Source organism: Sturnira hondurensis, unplaced genomic scaffold, assembly GCF_014824575.4.
Source record: "Sturnira hondurensis isolate 20B ecotype Veracruz unplaced genomic scaffold, ASM1482457v3 Scaffold0008640, whole genome shotgun sequence".
NCBI lineage: Eukaryota > Metazoa > Chordata > Mammalia > Chiroptera > Phyllostomidae > Sturnira > Sturnira hondurensis.
This window is the reverse complement of record NW_028081271.1, coordinates 12,203,022-12,220,656: the sequence shown is the minus strand read 5'-3', so window position 1 is coordinate 12,220,656 and position 17,635 is coordinate 12,203,022. Positions and strand designations below refer to the sequence as shown.

The window sequence follows — 17,635 nt, the reverse complement described above, 5'->3', positions numbered from 1 at the left end:
TGTGAACTACATGTTGGGTCCAGTTTCAGCTGTTGGAGATACAGCAATGACCAAAAAAATGTCCAGTCCCTTCTTCCATGGAGCTCCATTCTAGTGGGGAGAGGTGGACAGTGAGGAAGGTAAAGGGGTGAAGGAGCTGGGGTGTCCCATGGCCGTGGGTGCTACGGGCAGATCTAGCCAGGAAGGTGGGAGGTGGGGGGAGGGCCTATCAAGGGGTGAGACAGTAAGTCCCTGAAGACCAGACATCGGCCCGACTTCTCCCAAGCCTTTGCTTCCCTCTCAGGCCGTCACCTGAGACTCCTGCGAAGAAACCATGGTTTTTTTAGAGAGGTTCTTGAAAAGGGCATCTAAAACTCTCCAGCTAAAAGTAGTGTGTTCTCTGGCTATTCAACAGGCTTGTTAAAGCGCTTGATCCGAAACGGAGGGATTTGGTCGAACAGAATATCGAGTCATGGGTTCTGTTCTGGGAGATCTAAATACTCGTTGTTTACATTGTTTGTGGCCTGAGCACTTACGCTATCACCAAAGTGAAGCTTTGACGTTGTTAAAACTATTCCATTCAAACTGAATTTTAACTATACATGATACTTCAATGAAGTCAGCACAGGTCTGTAGTGAACATTCAAACAGCAGAGAAAGGTGTGAGAGGCAGAGACTCCACATCACCCCATGCGGACCGGCTCCTAACTCCAATACGTTTTTTACTGTATTGCCTCAGAAATTTGTATCCATCTTTTAAATACCATAAATTTTGTTTCTGTGCATTTTTTTTCCTAATATATTTTGAAGTCTTTTATAAAAGACTTCAAAGTATATTAGGAATAGTATTAGATCTAGCTGATTTTTTTTTATAATGCCGCCTCCACAGTCTTTCATTGTATGAATTGGTTAAATCCTTCTTATTGATGCATGTGTAGGTTATTTTATTACCAGCAAAATCCCGTGCCATACTGTGAAATAATTTTGTGAACTTATCTGGAAGATAAATTCTTAGAGGTAAGAATTGATGTGTCAAAATATATATGCATTTCAAGTAGCTGTTACCAAATCATCCTCTAAAAATGTCAGTTTACGCTTCCATCAACAGTGTGTAAAAGTGCTCTGAGCCAGCTTTTAATTTTACTGTCAGTGTTGGAAGGGAACCCCTTAGGGGTCGTGTGGTAACAGGGAATAGGGAGATGGGGATTCTTGAAGCATGCTTGGGCTGTGGGCATGCGATGTTTTCCGTGAGCCTTTTTGTCCAAACTGAGACAGTGTGTCTCTGCTGCATGTAAATCGCATTCGTGTCTAGATCGTTGCTCCTTGGGATGATTAAGTGGTCCGGAGAGACTCCACACAAACGCCACGTTCTCCCATCCAGTTGTAAAATGCTAATAACATGCTTCCATTTTCAGGCCACGTTTACCTTCTTGAAAGAGCAAGAATTCCTTTTGAAGGAATGTTTTGTTGCTTTTGTTTTTAATGTTCAGAGTCAGGACTATTAAGACTCTGGGACCAAACAGGAGGTTGCACAATTTTCCTTTGGAGGAAAAAGTTACCCGTGAGGCTCGACTGTTCCTTGCCCCAACCCTTCCTGTCTCCTGGGGGTGGCGAAAGGGGTTGTAGAAACCTGCAAGACTGCTGCGTCCTGTGTGAATGTGACAAGGTGCCTGCGCAGAGGGCTGTCGTTCTCTCACCTTTAAGGGGAGGGGATTGAAGGAGCCCGGGGGCTTGGGAGAGGCTTTTGCCATCTGCTCTGTTCCCTGGGCCTTTCATTTAGTTAGTAATTTAGTAGGTGCTCAGGAAATACCAAATGGGTACATCTATATAGCCGTTTCTAGCTCTACAATCTATTATCCTCGTTTTAGAAAAAAGAGTCTCAGTTTTCTGACTGAAAGAAAATTCCGTTCGCTCTACCTTACCGGAAGCTGGAGGATAGTCAGACACAAGAGCTAACCTTTGGCTCGTGGGGACTCTGCACTGGGACTCTGCCCTTGGCCTCCACACTTGGACTGGCGCAGCAGCTGCAGAAGGCAGAGCTGGGCACCCAGGGAGCCTCACTGTGTTCATTCATACCGCTCAGAACTCGACTGACCACTTCCTCCCTAAGCTCAGCTCTCATTTTGTCTGCAGAGAACAATGACAGTGCCTATTAAAAACCAGCAAGAAAAGGACTCTATAATAAGAAAAACCTCACAGCCCCACTAGGGTTGAACTTCGGCCTGCATTTCTGCATAGGGATTAAGTTGTTTTCCCTGGCCATTGAAATCCTGGCTTTTCTTCTCTCTAAATATAACGGCACTAACCCTAACCCTAGGTTCCTCTAAGGTCCCACGCAGTGCCCCCTACGTGATGTGTAGGTTCCTGCTAGAAACACTCTCTCGCCCGCCCCTGAAGCACACGCTTCAATTAGTATGCAAAATCATTTTTAAAAAATACAGTGTTGTAACTCTGACGTAGGTAGACTTCTCTGCAAAGTAGTTTCCATCCTCACTCCTTTTATACCCTAATTGTAAGCCAGACGTTGGGGTGACCCAATGCCATAATAAAACCAGGACATGTAGACACACCTCATTTTACTGTGCTTTGCGTCATCGCATTTCTTTTACCAGTTGAGGACCAGACCCTCTGCCAGCAGAAAGACATCGACTTACTTTATTGCGGCGGGCTGGGACGGAATCTGCAGTCCCTCCAGGTCTGCCTGTGTTTGAATTTGTCTCACATGCCATTGGAGCTTAGTCCTAAGAGTACGGGTGGTTGACCAGAGCTTTTCAGGTGTTTTTAGGCACAATCTTCTGAACCAGTGGTTTGCCTTTGAATTCTGAAACTATTTTAGGTGTCGAGGCATATGGGTTCCCTCTTTTGGGGGGGGGGCTGAGGGGCTGTTCTAAGTCAGAATGTGGCAGCTGCTGTAAAGCTGCTAGTAAGTAAGGCTCCAGCTGCTGTGTTTAGGAGGTTCTCCACGTAAGAGTCAGGAAAATGACAGAGTGGGTCCTCGGGGCAGCCCTGTTCACAGAGCAGGCAGCTCCTGCGGGACCCTCGGAGAAATCAGTTTCATCGAGACGGGCTGCGTGTCGGCATCTGTTTCAGAGTAGCCCAAAGAAATGAACAGCTGAGGTGGCGTGTGGTCCTGCGGTGACTGGCGGCTATCACCGAGATTACGGGCTTCTCGCCGGCTGTGGTTCCATATCTGGAGAACAGCCTCAGGGACCCATAAGTTCAGAAGGATGCCTCCGATCAGGAGGTGATATGCCTATGACAGAACTCGGCGGGATTTTTTCCCCAACGACGAAAAGTACAATATGCTTACGGAATGCTCCGTTATTCGGGCCAAGCGCATACTTTATGAAGATGAGCACTTCACCTGGTGAGGTCTCCATAGGGACAGTCCTTGGCAGCTGCTGGGGAAGTGGGTGCGTGGGGAGCCNGCACAATCTCCTGAACCGGTGGTTTGCCTATGAATTCTGAAACTATTTTAGGTGTCGAGGCATATGGGTTCCCTCTTTGGGGGGGGGGGGGCTGAGGGGCTGTTCTAAGTCAGAATGTGGCAGCTGCTGTAAATAGTAAGTAAGGCTCCAGCTGCTGTGTTTAGGAGGTTCTCCACGTAAGAGTCAGGAAAATGACAGAGCCAGAGTGGGTCCTCGGGGCAGCCCTGTTCACAGAGCAGGCAGCTCTTGCGGGACCCTCGGAGAAATCAGTTTCATCGAGACGGGCTGCGTGTCGGCATCTGTTTCAGAGTAGCCCAAAGAAATGAACAGCTGAGGTGGCGTGTGGTCCTGAGGTGACTGGCGGCTATCACCGAGATTACGGGCTTCTCGCCGGCTGTGGTTCCATATCAGGAGCGCAGCCTCAGGGACCCATAAGTTCAGAAGGATGCCTCCGATCAGGAGGTGATATGCCTATGACAGAACTCGGCGGGATTTTTTCCCCAAGGACGAAAAGTACAATATGCTTACGGAATGCTCCGTTATTCGGGCCAAGCGCATACTTTATGAAGATGAGCACTTCACCTGGTGAGGTCTCCATAGGGGACAGTCCTTGGCAGCTGCTGGGGAAGTGGGTGCGTGGGGAGCCCCCCTCTGCTTATCCTTGAGGCCACGCCTCCTCCTAATGGCCGTACTCCTCGCCTCAGTGGTTGTGGGAGCTGAGTCTGATCGGAGCCATGGACGAGTCCCCAGGAAAACCAGAGAAGGTTGGCAGCCCCCAGAGAAGCCAGAGAAGGTTGTTTCCTTCCCCTTGTCTGAACACACGAGTTTTTTTTTTTTTTTTTCACTAAAGCAGAACCTCTTGATTCTCTTTGGTAATCTGTGGAATAAGAATATACAGATTTTTTTTTTAATTTAAAGATCCCCGCTGTCCTAGCAGATTGGGAGGCTCACCGTGGGCAGCTGTGGGAAGAGCCAGGGAGTGGAATGGCGGGAGCAACATAACCTTCTGCCTAGAGGTATTTTATTTCAGGGGCAGCTCTGAGACAAAGTGCATGTTAGCCAAGGTCAGAAGTCGGGGGAGTGGCTGAAATTACAGACTATTAGTGCTGGAAGGGGCCTTCACGGTGCGGCCATCCTGTCAGTTTTTAAATGAGGAAACTCGACCAGGGGGACGTCGCCAGCTGGTTACAGGTTCGTCCCTCAGAGCAGAGCGCAGGCAGAAAGGGACACGTTGGAGACATCAAGGAGAACCTCACAAGGAAGTCAAAGAGGAAAAACCAGTAAGGATTGGGAAGTAAAACAAGCACAAGGCTCACAGAGGAAACTCGCCAAGGAACTGATTTGTCAGAACCTTCCCATCCACTGTACTGGGGACCAGAGGTCCTGACCAGAGACAGGCTGTCCCTGACACTGGAGGTGCTGAGGAGTGCATATACCAGGGATTCCCGTCACACTCCACCTTGTTTCTTTGTCCCCCATGTTCTGTGTTTTGAAAATAAAAAAGCTGAGATTCCAACAGCCAGATGGGGTGGGCTTCTGCGATCCAGAATGCAGAAAGGCCAGGGAATGGGTGTGGTTCGGCCCAGCCTTGCTCCAGCACCTGGGTACTTGGTCAATGAGGTGCTCGGACCTCTGGGAGCCCTGTGCATAAAAGATCTTCTTCCTCCCTTTTGTAGCCTGGAAGCTGGTAAGTGACCCTCCCCCCACCCTCAGCCTGTGCTGCTGGAGGAAGGAGGGAAGGAAATGACTCACCACCCCAGCCCTCCTCTGTCCCCACTGCTGACCCAGCCCCAGGAGGAGACGAGCTCCCACACGGGAGCATGGGCTGGAGGACCTCAACTTCAGGGTTGCAGCCTGCCAAGTTCAGCTGCGATAGGATCTCCGCTCCCCTATGATGCCGGCTGTTCTTCACGTGCCCCGATTCTGATGGTCAAAGGGAAGAAGATAGATAGGCGTGGGAAGTGACTGGTCCCCACTGTGCCACTGCTGCTTGATTTATAATTAACCTGGGCTTCTTGGGACGGGTGGAAATCACTGCTCATTCAGGCTTGCTGGCAAGTGCCCCACCTATCATTAGCTGGTGCAGTGAGGTGGGTCGGGAATCTTCCCACAATCGTGGTAAACCACTGGGAAGCAAGAGTGACAGCCCTCGGCAGACGTGGGAGCGTGCGAAGCATCATGGTTCCTCCTGGGTCTGGCGACAGATGCCGGGCCGGGCAGCCTCGCTGCTGCTCTGGGCTTCTCTTTGCACGAGCCTGTTAGTTCCCGGCTCCCATGTCCAACAAGCTGAGTGCACCAACTTTGTCCTCCTGCCAGCTTGGCATTTGGGGTGGTATTGGACAGGAGGCTTGCTGCTGTCACCCACGGTCATGAGGCTGGGGCATGGGTGTCAGCACCCACCCTGCCCAGGGCAAGGTGAGCACTGAGCACCTTGCTCCTGAGAGGGTCCCTCCTCTCTGCAGAGCATCCCCAGTGAGGAGGCCCAGCGATCATCTGAGGGCCTGGTGCCAGCGCCTGTCCTTAGCCCTGTCCTTTCTGTCCCCATGTGGGTTGGGGAGAGCAGAGGGGGACTCGCCGTGGGCATCGAAGGTTAATAACCAATCAGGAGCAGCCCTAGGGAGGGCATGTGCACCTGAGTGAGGTGACACAGGACTAAGGGACAGGTTGCGCCCTTTAGACCCTGTCACCACTTGCCTTGGGCCTGTGAGATTGTACTGCCTCCTCCTCACTGGCGGTTCTGCTAAGGTGGGGAGCAGTACAGGCCCCGTGCCCTGTCCTGAAGGTGACCTGGCACAGTGAGCTAGGTGAGGGGCTCACAGCGTCAGTACCTGTTCCCTTGAATCTAAGGCCCATATTTCTTTCGAACTTTAACCTTCAGGATGATAGGATGCATTTTTCAACCTACACATACAGTTAATGTCTGTTTTTATCCCCGTAAAAGCTGTTATTAAAATAATGGATACCTCTTCCCGTCTCAGTTTTTAGAATGAAAGAAATGAGTAGTTCAGTTGGCCTTTCCTGTTTCCAATGTCCATAGCTTTTTCCTGTGTATTTTATTGCCTGGCTCATTTCTCTGTAAAACTCCGTTTTATACATTGATACAAAGACGGAGGTGCAGCCCTGACCCATTGGGCTGAGTTGGTTGGAGCGTCATTACATACACCAAAAGCCTTCGGGTTTGATTCCCAGTTAGAGCAAATACCTAGGTTGCAGGTTCGATCCCTAGTTGGGGCACAATCAATGTTTCTCTCTCCTTCAATCTCTCTCCCCCTTCCTCCATCTCTAAAAGTAATGAAAAAGCATTCTCGGTTGAGGATTGAAAAAAAAAGTCAGACGCAGTCTCCTCTCTGCCTAGGAGGTCTCATCTGGGATGTTTCTGAATCTCCCTGTGCTCTGGGGAGACCTGTGGAGCCTTCTCCACTTGCTTGCGCTGGAGATGTTTTTTCTTTAATGAAACCCCATTCCTTGCCTTCTAAAATGTCTGTGGGCCAGCACTGCCCCCAGCCACTGCCGTGTTGGTCAAAGCTCAAAGAACTACATGGTAGGAAGGTAGGAGAGGGCAATGGTGGGGATTGGCGGGTAAGAGGTGATGGAAGGAGACCTGACTTGAGGTGGTGAACACACAATACAGTATGCAGACGATGTGTTACAGAACTATACGCCTGCGACCTGTATAATTTTATTAGCCAATGTCACCCCATAAAGTCGATAAAAAAGTAAAACGAGAAAATCTCTTAGAACTATACCCTAAAAGGGTAGAATTTTACTGTAGGCAAATTGCACCCTCTGTAAACTGGACTTCCTGAAAAAAAAAAACAATCAAACCACACACGTCAGAGTTGCGGTTGCTGCTGCAGTGCTGTCTGCAGAATGGTGGACGCGACCTCCGTTGACCATCCGGAGGGCGCCAGATAAGTGCATCGTGGTCCTCATGGCGACGGCATGTGTTGGGGCAGCTGTTAACAGGACCTAGATAGATCCGTACACCCGCTGTGAAATAGAGCCAAGATGTCGCGTCAGCTGAAGAAAAGCAGTGTTCCGAACAGTGGGCAAGTCGGCCCTCCTTTGTGTGAGTGTGTGTGGGGCGCCTGTCGGTGGGTTTGGCGCATCCCCAAAGGGACGTGTGAGGAATTGCCAGGCGGTTCCCTCTCCTGAGAGGGTGCTGCAAGCCAGGGTAGGGGAAGGCTTCGTCAGCTCTGTACACTGTTTTTGCATTTAAATTTGGTTCATTGTATCTATGTTGTTACTTCAAGAGATAAATAAAAATAAAAATAACTTGCTTTGAGAGAGAGAGAGAATAGATAAATAGATGGATGCAGGCCCACAGGGCCCTGGAACCGCATGGTGTTGACCTCTGCCTGATTGTTTCCGTTTCCTGTTTTCAGGCCCATCATCTGAGCCCACCCACTCGCCCACCAACAGTGGGAAGAAGCTCTTTGCTCCTGTTCCTTTCCCTTCGGGCTCCGCTGAGGATGTGTCCCCCAGCAGCCCCCTGCAGCCCCCACCGCTCCCCCAGAAGAAGTTAGTGAGCCGGGCGGCCTCTTCACCAGATGGCTTCTTCTGGAACCAGGGCTCCCCCAAGCCAAGAACGGCGAGTCCCAAGCTGAACCTCAGCCACTCGGAATCCAACGTCTGTGCACATGAGGAGTCCCAGTTCGGCTTCTCCTCCAGCCCTAGCAACCGCCGCCATCATCCCTTCTCCTCGTCGGAGCCTCTGGAGAAAACGTTCAAAGGCAATGGCCACTGGGTCCCAGTGCCTGGGCTGGTAGGCAGCAGAAGTGGCAGCGCGAGCCCCAGCCTCCAGGGCAAAGGGGTCCCATCGGCCTCCTCCTCCCAGCTGAGCGTGGCCAGCCAGGCCTCCACCGGCAGCACGCAGCTGCAGCTCCACAGCCTCCTGAGCAGCATCAGCAGCAAGGAGGGCACCTACACCAAGCTGGTGGGGCTCTACGCCCAGTCCCTGGTCCGCCTCCTGGCCAAGTGTGAGGACCTCTTCATGGGCGGCCAGAAAAAGGAGCTGCACTTCGATGAGAATAACTGGTCGCTCTTCAAGCTGACTTGCAACAAGCCCTGTTGTGACTCGGGGGATGCCATTTACTACTGTGCCACCTGCTCCGAGGACCCCGGCAGCACCTATGCTGTGAAAGTAGGTACCGCCCCTCCAGTTCTGCAGTCCGGCCAGCTGGACCTGGCTTGGGCAGAATTAGGAGCAAGCCCCCTCACCTCTCCAGGTTTCGGGAGGAGGGTTGGGTCCTAGGGTCCTTTTTCACACAATGCTCAGCGATCTCACCCTCGGCCTGGCGTGGGGCACGGTGCGACGAGATTTGTGGTATGAATAGAAGATTCGTTCTGTGCTTTCAGGCAGGAACTTAGTGATCTAGTTGGATTGAGGAAACAGTTGTCTTTTAATGCAACAGAGAGTTTATTACATTTGTTCTGTGGGGTTTTACTGAGAGCCTACTATTTGCCAGCTGTTTCATCAAGATCTGAGTATGGAGAGGAGAGCATACAGAGCTTGTCTCCTAGTACAGAAGTCGGACGTTTAGGGTATTATTCTTCAAATAGGCCCAGGAGGAGACTTAGACCTGGGTAGGCATCATCTTGAACAATAAGAGGAAAAGCATTGATTGAGCATTTACTGCACAGCTAGACTCTTGTCTTAGTGTATTAACTGCGTGATCTTGAATCCTCACGGGGGAGGTAGATTTTACACATGAAGAATCTGAACCGTACAATGATTAAGGAATTTGCCCATAGCCAGCTGGTGGCTGAGATGGATTCAAACCCTGCTTCGTCTCATCTCCAAAGCCTATGTTGTCATCATGTCAGTTAAGACAAGTGGAGTTCAGAGAAGTTAAGTGATTAGTCCCAGGTGACACAGCTCTTTGGTCTTCGCCAGGGGATCAGGGCTAATGCTGCCACACCCCGCTGTTCTCTCAGGGAGCAGTTCTGAGCCAGCTGGCCGAGCATCTGCACATGCTGGCCACTCTGATCTTGGCCATGGACTCACGGCTTTCCGCAGGGCTCCTTTCTTCATCTCCTTTTAGTGCCCCTTGAATATCTGATGGGTCTGTGGCCCTCCTGTAAATGCAGGCTTCAGGAGGGAAATGCTGAGCTCTTTTTTGCCATCACCTGTCCCAGGGTATTTTATTTCCAGTTAGAAAAAAAAATGTACATAGTGAAATGACCTTGGGGCAGCTTTCTACTTACAAGTGGCGAAAAAAACTTTTAAACACGATAATTATTAGCCAAGAAAAATTGCAATGAATTTTATGAGATTTTTCTTTTAAGAAGTTGGTGACACCCCCATAAAATATAGATTGGGAACTGCCGATTTCTGTGTTCAAGGAACTGTATATAATTGCTTGCTGCCTGTCTATGAAAAAACTAGGGAGGGGGTGGCTACTAGGAGGATCTAGTAGTTACTGTACAGAAACCAAGGCCCCCTGAAAGACATGGGGGCGTGGCCAAGGTGGCAGTCATGGAAGAAAACTCTCTGGATCACAAGTTTGTGGGTTTCCTGAACCTCATTGCCTCTTTATGAGGCAGCAGCTGGTGTCTTGGTAAGGTCCCTTCCCTGCCACTCCCCCAGGTGTGATTGAAAAGCAAAAGAAACAATTTTAGCATTTTCCTTCCTACGAGGATGGGGCAGTATCCAGCAGAGAAAGGAGGGAGTGTACCTTCCAGTAGGCTGAACGTGATTGGCCCGTTATCACAGTCAGCCCGGAGCCAGGACTCCGTATCCATCAGTGAAAGGAACACAGGTTTGACACCCTTGAAGGCCAAGGAGAGGGAGGCGCCTTAGGAAGCCCTTCATTTTTGCTGGTCCCAGTGAGCCTCAGAAAGGGAGCTGCATGCACCTTCCTGTGTTCACAGGCATCCGTCACTCTCACTGGTCTCCTGGCCTCAGCTGGGGGCCCATTGATTGTCCAGAGACAGCTGACCTCTCCATTCTGAGGAGGAGGGGGCTTGATCCCTCTTGCCCATGGGGCAGAAGTGATGTGACCCTACTGCAAAGAGCCAAGGGGCCACCTGGCAAGGCCTGCCAGGGTTTGGGTTTTTATACACAGAGGCGATTGTGATGTGCAACTTGCATTCTAGAACCCCCTATAATACTGTGGAATCAGCTACATTCTCTGAAGAGGATGCAGCTTTCCCAGAGGATGGTAGAAGCAAGCTCTGCTTCTCACGTCAGCAGAAATGTAAACTATGAGGAAACTGAAGACAGGCCTTGGTCCTCTGAGGAACAAGGGACCCAGAGGTCTCCCATCTGATTTTGCCAGACAATCGGCAGCTCGAGGATTCTCTCGGTGCCATTGAGAAGGAAATCTGGAGACGAGCTTGAAATGTTCAGAGTCTGGGGAACAACTTGCACATGCGCCGGCCTGGCGATGGGGGGCAGGGGCCGGGGTGTGGAGCATCGTTTCCACGTGCAGCTGTTCCACTTCATTACCTTCGCAGTCTAGACGGAAGGCAGTCGTCTGGAATCCAAGGGAGGGGGACTGGGTCCCTCTCCGAGGCCTGTCTGTCGCTGAGCTCATTTCATCTGTGCCTGGTAAGGCTTGCACCTGCTCCTGCTAATGCTGGGCCCTAGTTCCTGGGCTCAGCGCCTCTCGGAAGCGAGGAGAGGAAGCCAGCTCTGTAGTCCTGCTCTGTGAGGATATGGCAGAAAAAGATCATTCGGTGCGTGTGAGCTTTCGAAGCCCATTTCATTCCTCAGTCAGCTAGAACTCCAGTTGAGTAATTAGGGACCTGTGTTTAGCGGGCTGGGCCATTTTTTATTTAACAGACGTGACTTTGCTCAGATTTTCAACCATAAATGAGGCCCAGGCTGTGAAGTTTAAAGCGAGACTTGGCTCAACAAAATGTTGAAAATTTGACCTGAATCAAAGGTTTGTGTGAAGGTCTTGAGCCAAAATATAAATGCATACCCCCTTGAAAATGAAACGAGGGAGTTGGCGGGGACCGGGAGATGGAAAGGAAGCTGCCTCCTGCCCACCTCCTGTCCCTAGTATCTCCACCCCTCTCTCCAAGCAGCCAGAGGACCAGCTCACAGATTTTGAACCACATCCAGCCTCCTTGCCATTCACTCTGCGGCCTCATTTACATCTCTGTGCGAACTGTCAGCGGCTCCACTGGGAGTCTTTGCTGGGCCCAGGCCTTTGATACCCTAGAGAACAGGCATCTTTGGAAACACTTCTTAGGCCCCGGGCAGCTGCACCCTCTGGGCTGGTTAAATAACCTCCCCACCAGCTTTGGGTTGTGTACTAAGCATGGCTGGAGCCAAACCTGCCAGAGTAATCACCATGGCAACCTTTCCTGGTGGCTGCTCACCTGCGCCAGGCGCTGTGCTGGAAGCTACACCTGTGTTGTGTTGTTTAATGCTGCCAGTGGCCCTGTGGGGAAAGGAGCAGTCACTGCCTGATACACAGAGGAGAAGGCAGACTTCGAGATAAACACAGTCGATCCTCGTTGTTCGTGGGTTCCGTGTTGCGAATTCACTGCTAGAATTTATCTGGAACCCAAATCAATACGTGTGGTATTTTTGCGGTCATTTCTGGACATGCACAGGGTAGGGGAACTTGAGACACCCGACAAGCAAATTCCTAGTTGAGGTGGCACCAGGGAGTGCTCTGTGTCGTTTCAGCCCTCACATGGCCAACAGTGTCCCTTCCATGGTCTATGTAGTGCTTCATTCTCCATTCTTCCCATTTTTGTGCTTATTGGTGGTGAATTCACTGTTTAAATGGCCAGGCTAAGCCCTGAAATCCTGTCTGGTGCTTCCAAGTGCAGGAAGGCCGAGGTGTGCCTTCAGGAGAGTATCAGCTCAGCTTCATTCAGGCAGGAGGTACAGTGGTGTTGGCCACGAATTCAGTGTTAATGAATCAACAGTACCTATTAATAATGCATCTTCAAACAGAAACCCACACAAAACAAGGTTCTGTGTTGGCCAGTTGATGAAAATGTTGTGGCCCGAAGCTTGCATCTCCCCCGGGAGCAGTGGTTCAGTGGTCGCTAAGTCACTGTTGGTGGCTGCTTCACAGAACAGGGCTACTGCAAGTAACCGGACTCCACTGCAACTTGCAGCATTTGCAGAGTGTCTGTTTAAAGCAAGGTCTTGTGCAGTCCAAAGCCCATACCTTGTCCTCTCAGATACTTATCAGTTGTATGATCTTGAGCAAATAATTTAACCTCTTGGACCCTCAGTTTCCCCCTCTGTGGCACCACTCACCCCATCTGGTGGTTTGCGATCGAATGAGGCACTGAGTGTGAAATGCTGAGCAGGCACCACGTCTCACATGCCCTCGCCGGAGGGGAGTGACCCCGGCAGATCTGCACACGGCGCAGCAGAAAGGTCCTTATGCAGCGGTTGGTATTTCTATGCAAGACTATTTGTAGGGACCCCCACCTTCCCTTTAGTGTCAGTGATCAGACGCTGGCCATTGGAAAGCTAAAGACAGTGGGTGGGCTAGACTAAGAAAGCACCTTTAGACGTGTATTCCAAAGTCATGTTTGCGGTGTCATCGGAACCACTATCCAGGATAAATGCACTTCCCTTTTATTTCTAGTCCAGTTCCATAATAGAGAGAGATGACTAGATTAATGTGTTGCCTCCCGCACCTCCCAACCACCTAGATAAAAGTTTCCTCAGCGGCGGAACTCTTTGATCTCAGGTGTCGTGCTGCTGAGAAGGTTTGTACAGCAGCAATATAAATAAGTGGCTGTGAAAAGGGGCTTGCCTTGCAGCTTCCACAAACAGCACCTGTGAGCACTGTGGCGCGTTGCGGCCACTGCTGTAGTCGTCTGAATGTGTCACCACAGCAGCCCGAAGGGTTATTTGGCGATTGTTTGCAGAGGGGTGTTTTCTTGGTAGATGCAATGTGCCTTTCTTCTCGGGATTACACCCTGATCCCTACCTTTCTATAAAGCATGGCTGAGGCTGCACGACAGCTTTTGAGAGAGGAGACCGCAGACCACGTTGAGTCCCTTGCAGTGTAATTACAGGGAAGTTGAGACCCATGGTGTCTGGGTCAAGCTTCTCCGGTTGTGGGGCGGCTTAATGCGGATTGGTGTGCTAAGGATCCTCGGGTGGCTGGTGCTGTCATTAGGACAAGGAGATGTTGAAGAGGCCGGGGAGAGAAGGACATGGGGCTTGAGGAGCTCCAGGGGGCTCCAAAGGAGCTTGAGGTCACCTGTTTGTTTATTCCAGAGGGTGCCTCTGGCCCCGTGGGTTCCCTGGCCCTGGAGAGTTTTCTGTCTTCTTTCAGCTGCTCTGACTCATGTAGAAGTTTCCACATAGCAGTTTCATTAAAAGCAGCCGTGCTGGTCATACCAGCTAGTAGGCATATTTACCTGGGTCTAGAAACTACGGCAGCCTCGGAGAACGTGGCCAAGCCCCAGAGCAGGGAAGTCCCACCTTTTGGCATCTCTGGGCCACAGTGGAAGAATAAGAGTTGTCTTAGGCCACACATTAAATATATTGCTATATGTAGTCACAAAACAATCTGATCATGTTTTAAGTACATGTACAAATTTGCGTTGGGCCGCAGGTTGGACACTCCTGCCCTAGAGACTTAGGGCTGCTGCACCTGCCCTCGAGGTTCCCGAGAAGGGTGCACCGCAGTGGTCAAGCACATGCCTTCAGGTGGCTGTCGATGCAGGTGCGAGGGGTGGGCAGCAAGGCTGACTGCCTGTGTCAGCTCTGATCGGGCTTCCTGGGAACTTGCCTGGCCCACACCGCGGGCAGAGGGAGGTCTTTCTACCAATCCCAGGAGTCCTCGCTGTGTGCTGTTGTCCAGGGACCCCGCTCTTGCTGGGTTGTATGGTAATTTTATGTTTAACTTTTTTAAAGAAATTGCCAAACTGTGTCCCAAAATGCCTACACAGTTTTACAAACCACCTGCTATAGGGAGTGTTCCCATTTCTCCACATTTCATAGACACTTGTCACTGTCTGTCATGTCTTATGGCCCTTCCAGTGGGTGGCAGCTAGTGTGTCATCGGGGGTCTGATTTGCATTTCCCAAGTGACTCATGACGTGAAACATTTTTCCCTGCGCCTACGGTCATTTACATATAGCTCTGTGAAGTGCCTATTAATATCTTTGTCCCACTGTTTTGATTAGGAAGTTTATCTTAACTACTGAGTTATAGAAGTTTCTTTGTGGTGGGGGGTGGCGGGGGAGACTCTGGATACAAATCATGTATCAGATACGTGTTTTGCACATATTTTCTCCCAGTCTGTTACTTGCCTTCCTGTTTTCTTAATAAGAAATTAAGATAAGAACTTAACAGAAGTTTTGAATTTTGACGGGGTGAAGTTTTTCAGTTCTTTCTTTTACAGACCATGCTTTTGCTGTGGTATCAGAAATCTTTGCTCTGATTAAGGTCTCAAAAATTCTCTCCTGTGTTCTCTTCTAAAATTGGTTTGGGCTCTTATACCTAAGTCTGTGTGATTCCTTTTATGTTCATTCATGTGTATGGTGTGAAGTAAGGGTCCCAGTTCACCTTCCGAGTGGGGATTTCCAAGTGTCCCAACCCCACTGCTAAACCGAAGGGTGGGTCCCAGTCTTGACCTCGCTTCTCTTTTTCCCCAACAGATCTGCAAAACCCCCGAGCCCAAAGTGGCCTCGTATTGCAGCCCCTCCGTGCCCATGCACTTCAACATCCAGCAGGACTGCGGCCACTTCGTGGCCTCCGTGCCCTCCAGCATGCTCAACTCTCCCGATGTGCCCAAGGACCCTCTGCCTGCGCAGGAGCAGGACTGCGTGGTGGTCATCACCCGGGAGGTGCCCCACCAGACTGCCTCTGACTTCGTGCGGGACTCAGCCGGCAGCCATCAGTCCGAGCCCGAGGCCTACGAGCGGCGCGTGTGCTTCCTGCTTCTGCAGCTCTGCAACGGGCTGGAGCATCTGAAAGAGCACGGGGTCATCCACGGTGACCTGTGCCTGGAGAACCTGCTGCTGGTGCACTGCACGCCCCAGGCCTCCCCCAGCCCCTCCGCTGCCACCGCCAAGCCCCGCGCCTCCTCTGCCCCCTCTAACACCCCTCCCTCCACCGCATCCCTGGCCTCTGCCGCCACTTCCTTCCCTTGCCCCTCTGCCACCCTCCCAGCCAGTGTCACCCCCAGCCCCCCAACTGCCCCCACCGGTCAGGGGCTGCCCAGTGAGAAGCACCTGCCGCGGCTCATTATCAGCAACTTCCTGAAGGCCACTACCAACCTGCAGCAGGTAAAGAGCCAGGCCCGGCTGGCCCCCGAGATCGTGTCCGCCTCCCAGTACAGCAAGTCGGACGAGTTCCAAGCAGGCATTCTCATCTACGAGCTGCTCCACCAGCCCAACCCGTTCGAGGTGCAGGCCCAGCTGCGGGCCCAGCAGCGGGAGCAGGGCTACCGGCAGGAAGACCTGCCGCCCCTGCCCACCCTGTCCCTCTACTCTCGAGGCCTGCAGCAGCTCGCCCACCTGCTGCTGGAGGCCGACCCCAGCAAGCGCATCCGCATCAGCGAGGCCAGGCGGGTGCTGCAGTGCCTGCTGTGGGGGCCGCGGAGGGAGCTGGTGGAGCAGCGGGGCACCTCGGAGGAGGCCCTGTGCAGCACGCTGCACAACTGGATCGACATGAAGCGCGCCCTGATGATGATGAAGTTCGCCGAGAAGGCCGTGGACCGAAGGCGCGGGGTGGAGCTGGAGGACTGGCTGTGCTGCCAGTACCTGGCGGCCGCAGAGCCCAGAGCCCTCTTACAGTCCCTCAGGCTCCTGCAGCTCCTGTGAGCGCCCAGCCTGCACTTTAGCGGACCCCTCCATTCCCGCCCCATGTCCTGCTGCCTCGGAAACATTCGTGTCTCCCTGGGAAATGGTACAAATGACTGCCACACTTGGATGTAAAATATATATATATACATATAAATAATATATAAATATAAAAGACTGAGGACGCCATTGCCTGCTCGGGCCTCCTTGGCCGTCCGAGTTGCCCCAGTTGTCTCCCACGGTTCCGACTCAGTGCAGCGTCCGGAGGGCAGTCCCGCCTGAAGGATGAAGCCTGGCCTCTGAGGGGCTTCACTGCCCCATCCTGGGGTCTCTCCCCTTCCTGTCAAGTGGTTATTTACAAAAAAACAAAAAATGTCATTAAAAAATTTTGATTGAGTCATGAGCCAAGTTCTTTTATCCCCCAATGTCCAAGGACAGTGTTTGTGGTGGGTAGAGTTGAGTACAAACCTCTGAGGCAGTGGCTTGGCCACTTGAAGGGTCCTTGGCCTTACACTTCCCGGGAGACAGAGCAGCAGGCCGACAGCTCATCTCCCCTGCTGCTCTCCCCACCCCGCAGTCTCAGGAAGAATCCAGATGCCGAGGGTTTGATCCCACAGCTCGGAGATTCAGTCCCCTGCTCCATCCCATTCCCGCTTTGCTTGCTGGTTACCGTTTGTATCAGTCAGAGGCCTGGCTGAAAACAAAATCCACCCCAGAAGGGGCAAATGTAAAAACCACAACAGGGGACCACTTAGAAAGGAGGGGGCAGGGTTAAGAGAAAACAACAATGAGGCAAAAGCCAGGGCTGGCATAGGAGAATCACTTATTCAGTCTATTTTCCAGCTGTCACCTCCAGGCCAAGACCAACGGGACACCAGACAGGAGGGGCTTAGGTGACACACTGGGCAGGATCAGCCTCCCCAAGGAGGGGAAAGGGATGGGTGGTGGGCCGCCAGTGGGCAAACAGCTCACGGCTCCTGCTGTACAGGACAATGGCGGCTCAGGAACAGAAGTCGGGTGCTGCCTGCTGTTCTGAGCTTCAGGTTTCCGGTTGCAAAAACTCATACATGTAACGCACTTAGTGGCCCCTACTATATGCTGTAGTCAGTATTACCGTGCCTTTAATGAAGCTCCAGAGATTTCCTCTTCAAAAGAGCCCTGGAAAAATAAACAATTCCTCCTTTGAAGAGTGAGAACCCTAAAAGCCCCAAGACCCTTGTATTTTTATCTAAAGGATAATCTTCCAATTTGTGAATGAATTTCTAAAACCTCCTGAGTAACGATGGGCAATTTAAAACAAATGTAAAAATTGTAATGGATGTCCTAAAAACCTGGGAATGTGGCTAGCAACCAGGGTGGGGAAATCTCCGATGTCACCCTCCAACCGTTGAGGTCTGTTTTTGCAAGCCCCGCCTTCCTGCTGGGGACTGAAGGTAAACATCCACATTCTCGTGCATCTGGGGTGAAGACAGCACCTGTGGGGTACA

The 17,635-nt window shown here is 51.5% G+C and overlaps 1 protein-coding gene across 1 annotated transcript in view; it reads left to right on the top strand.

Moving 5' to 3' along the window:
• PRAG1 (PEAK1 related, kinase-activating pseudokinase 1) overlaps positions 1-16,544 on the top strand; it is a 49,715-nt gene extending 33,171 nt beyond the window's left edge. The window contains exons 5-6 of the mRNA XM_037055285.1: positions 7,793-8,550; positions 15,003-16,544. Coding sequence (XP_036911180.1) covers positions 7,793-8,550; positions 15,003-16,169 — 1,925 coding nt within the window. The 3' untranslated portion in view covers positions 16,170-16,544. The remainder of the gene's footprint in view (positions 1-7,792; positions 8,551-15,002) is intronic.
• The last annotated feature ends 1,091 nt before the right edge of the window (positions 16,545-17,635 follow it).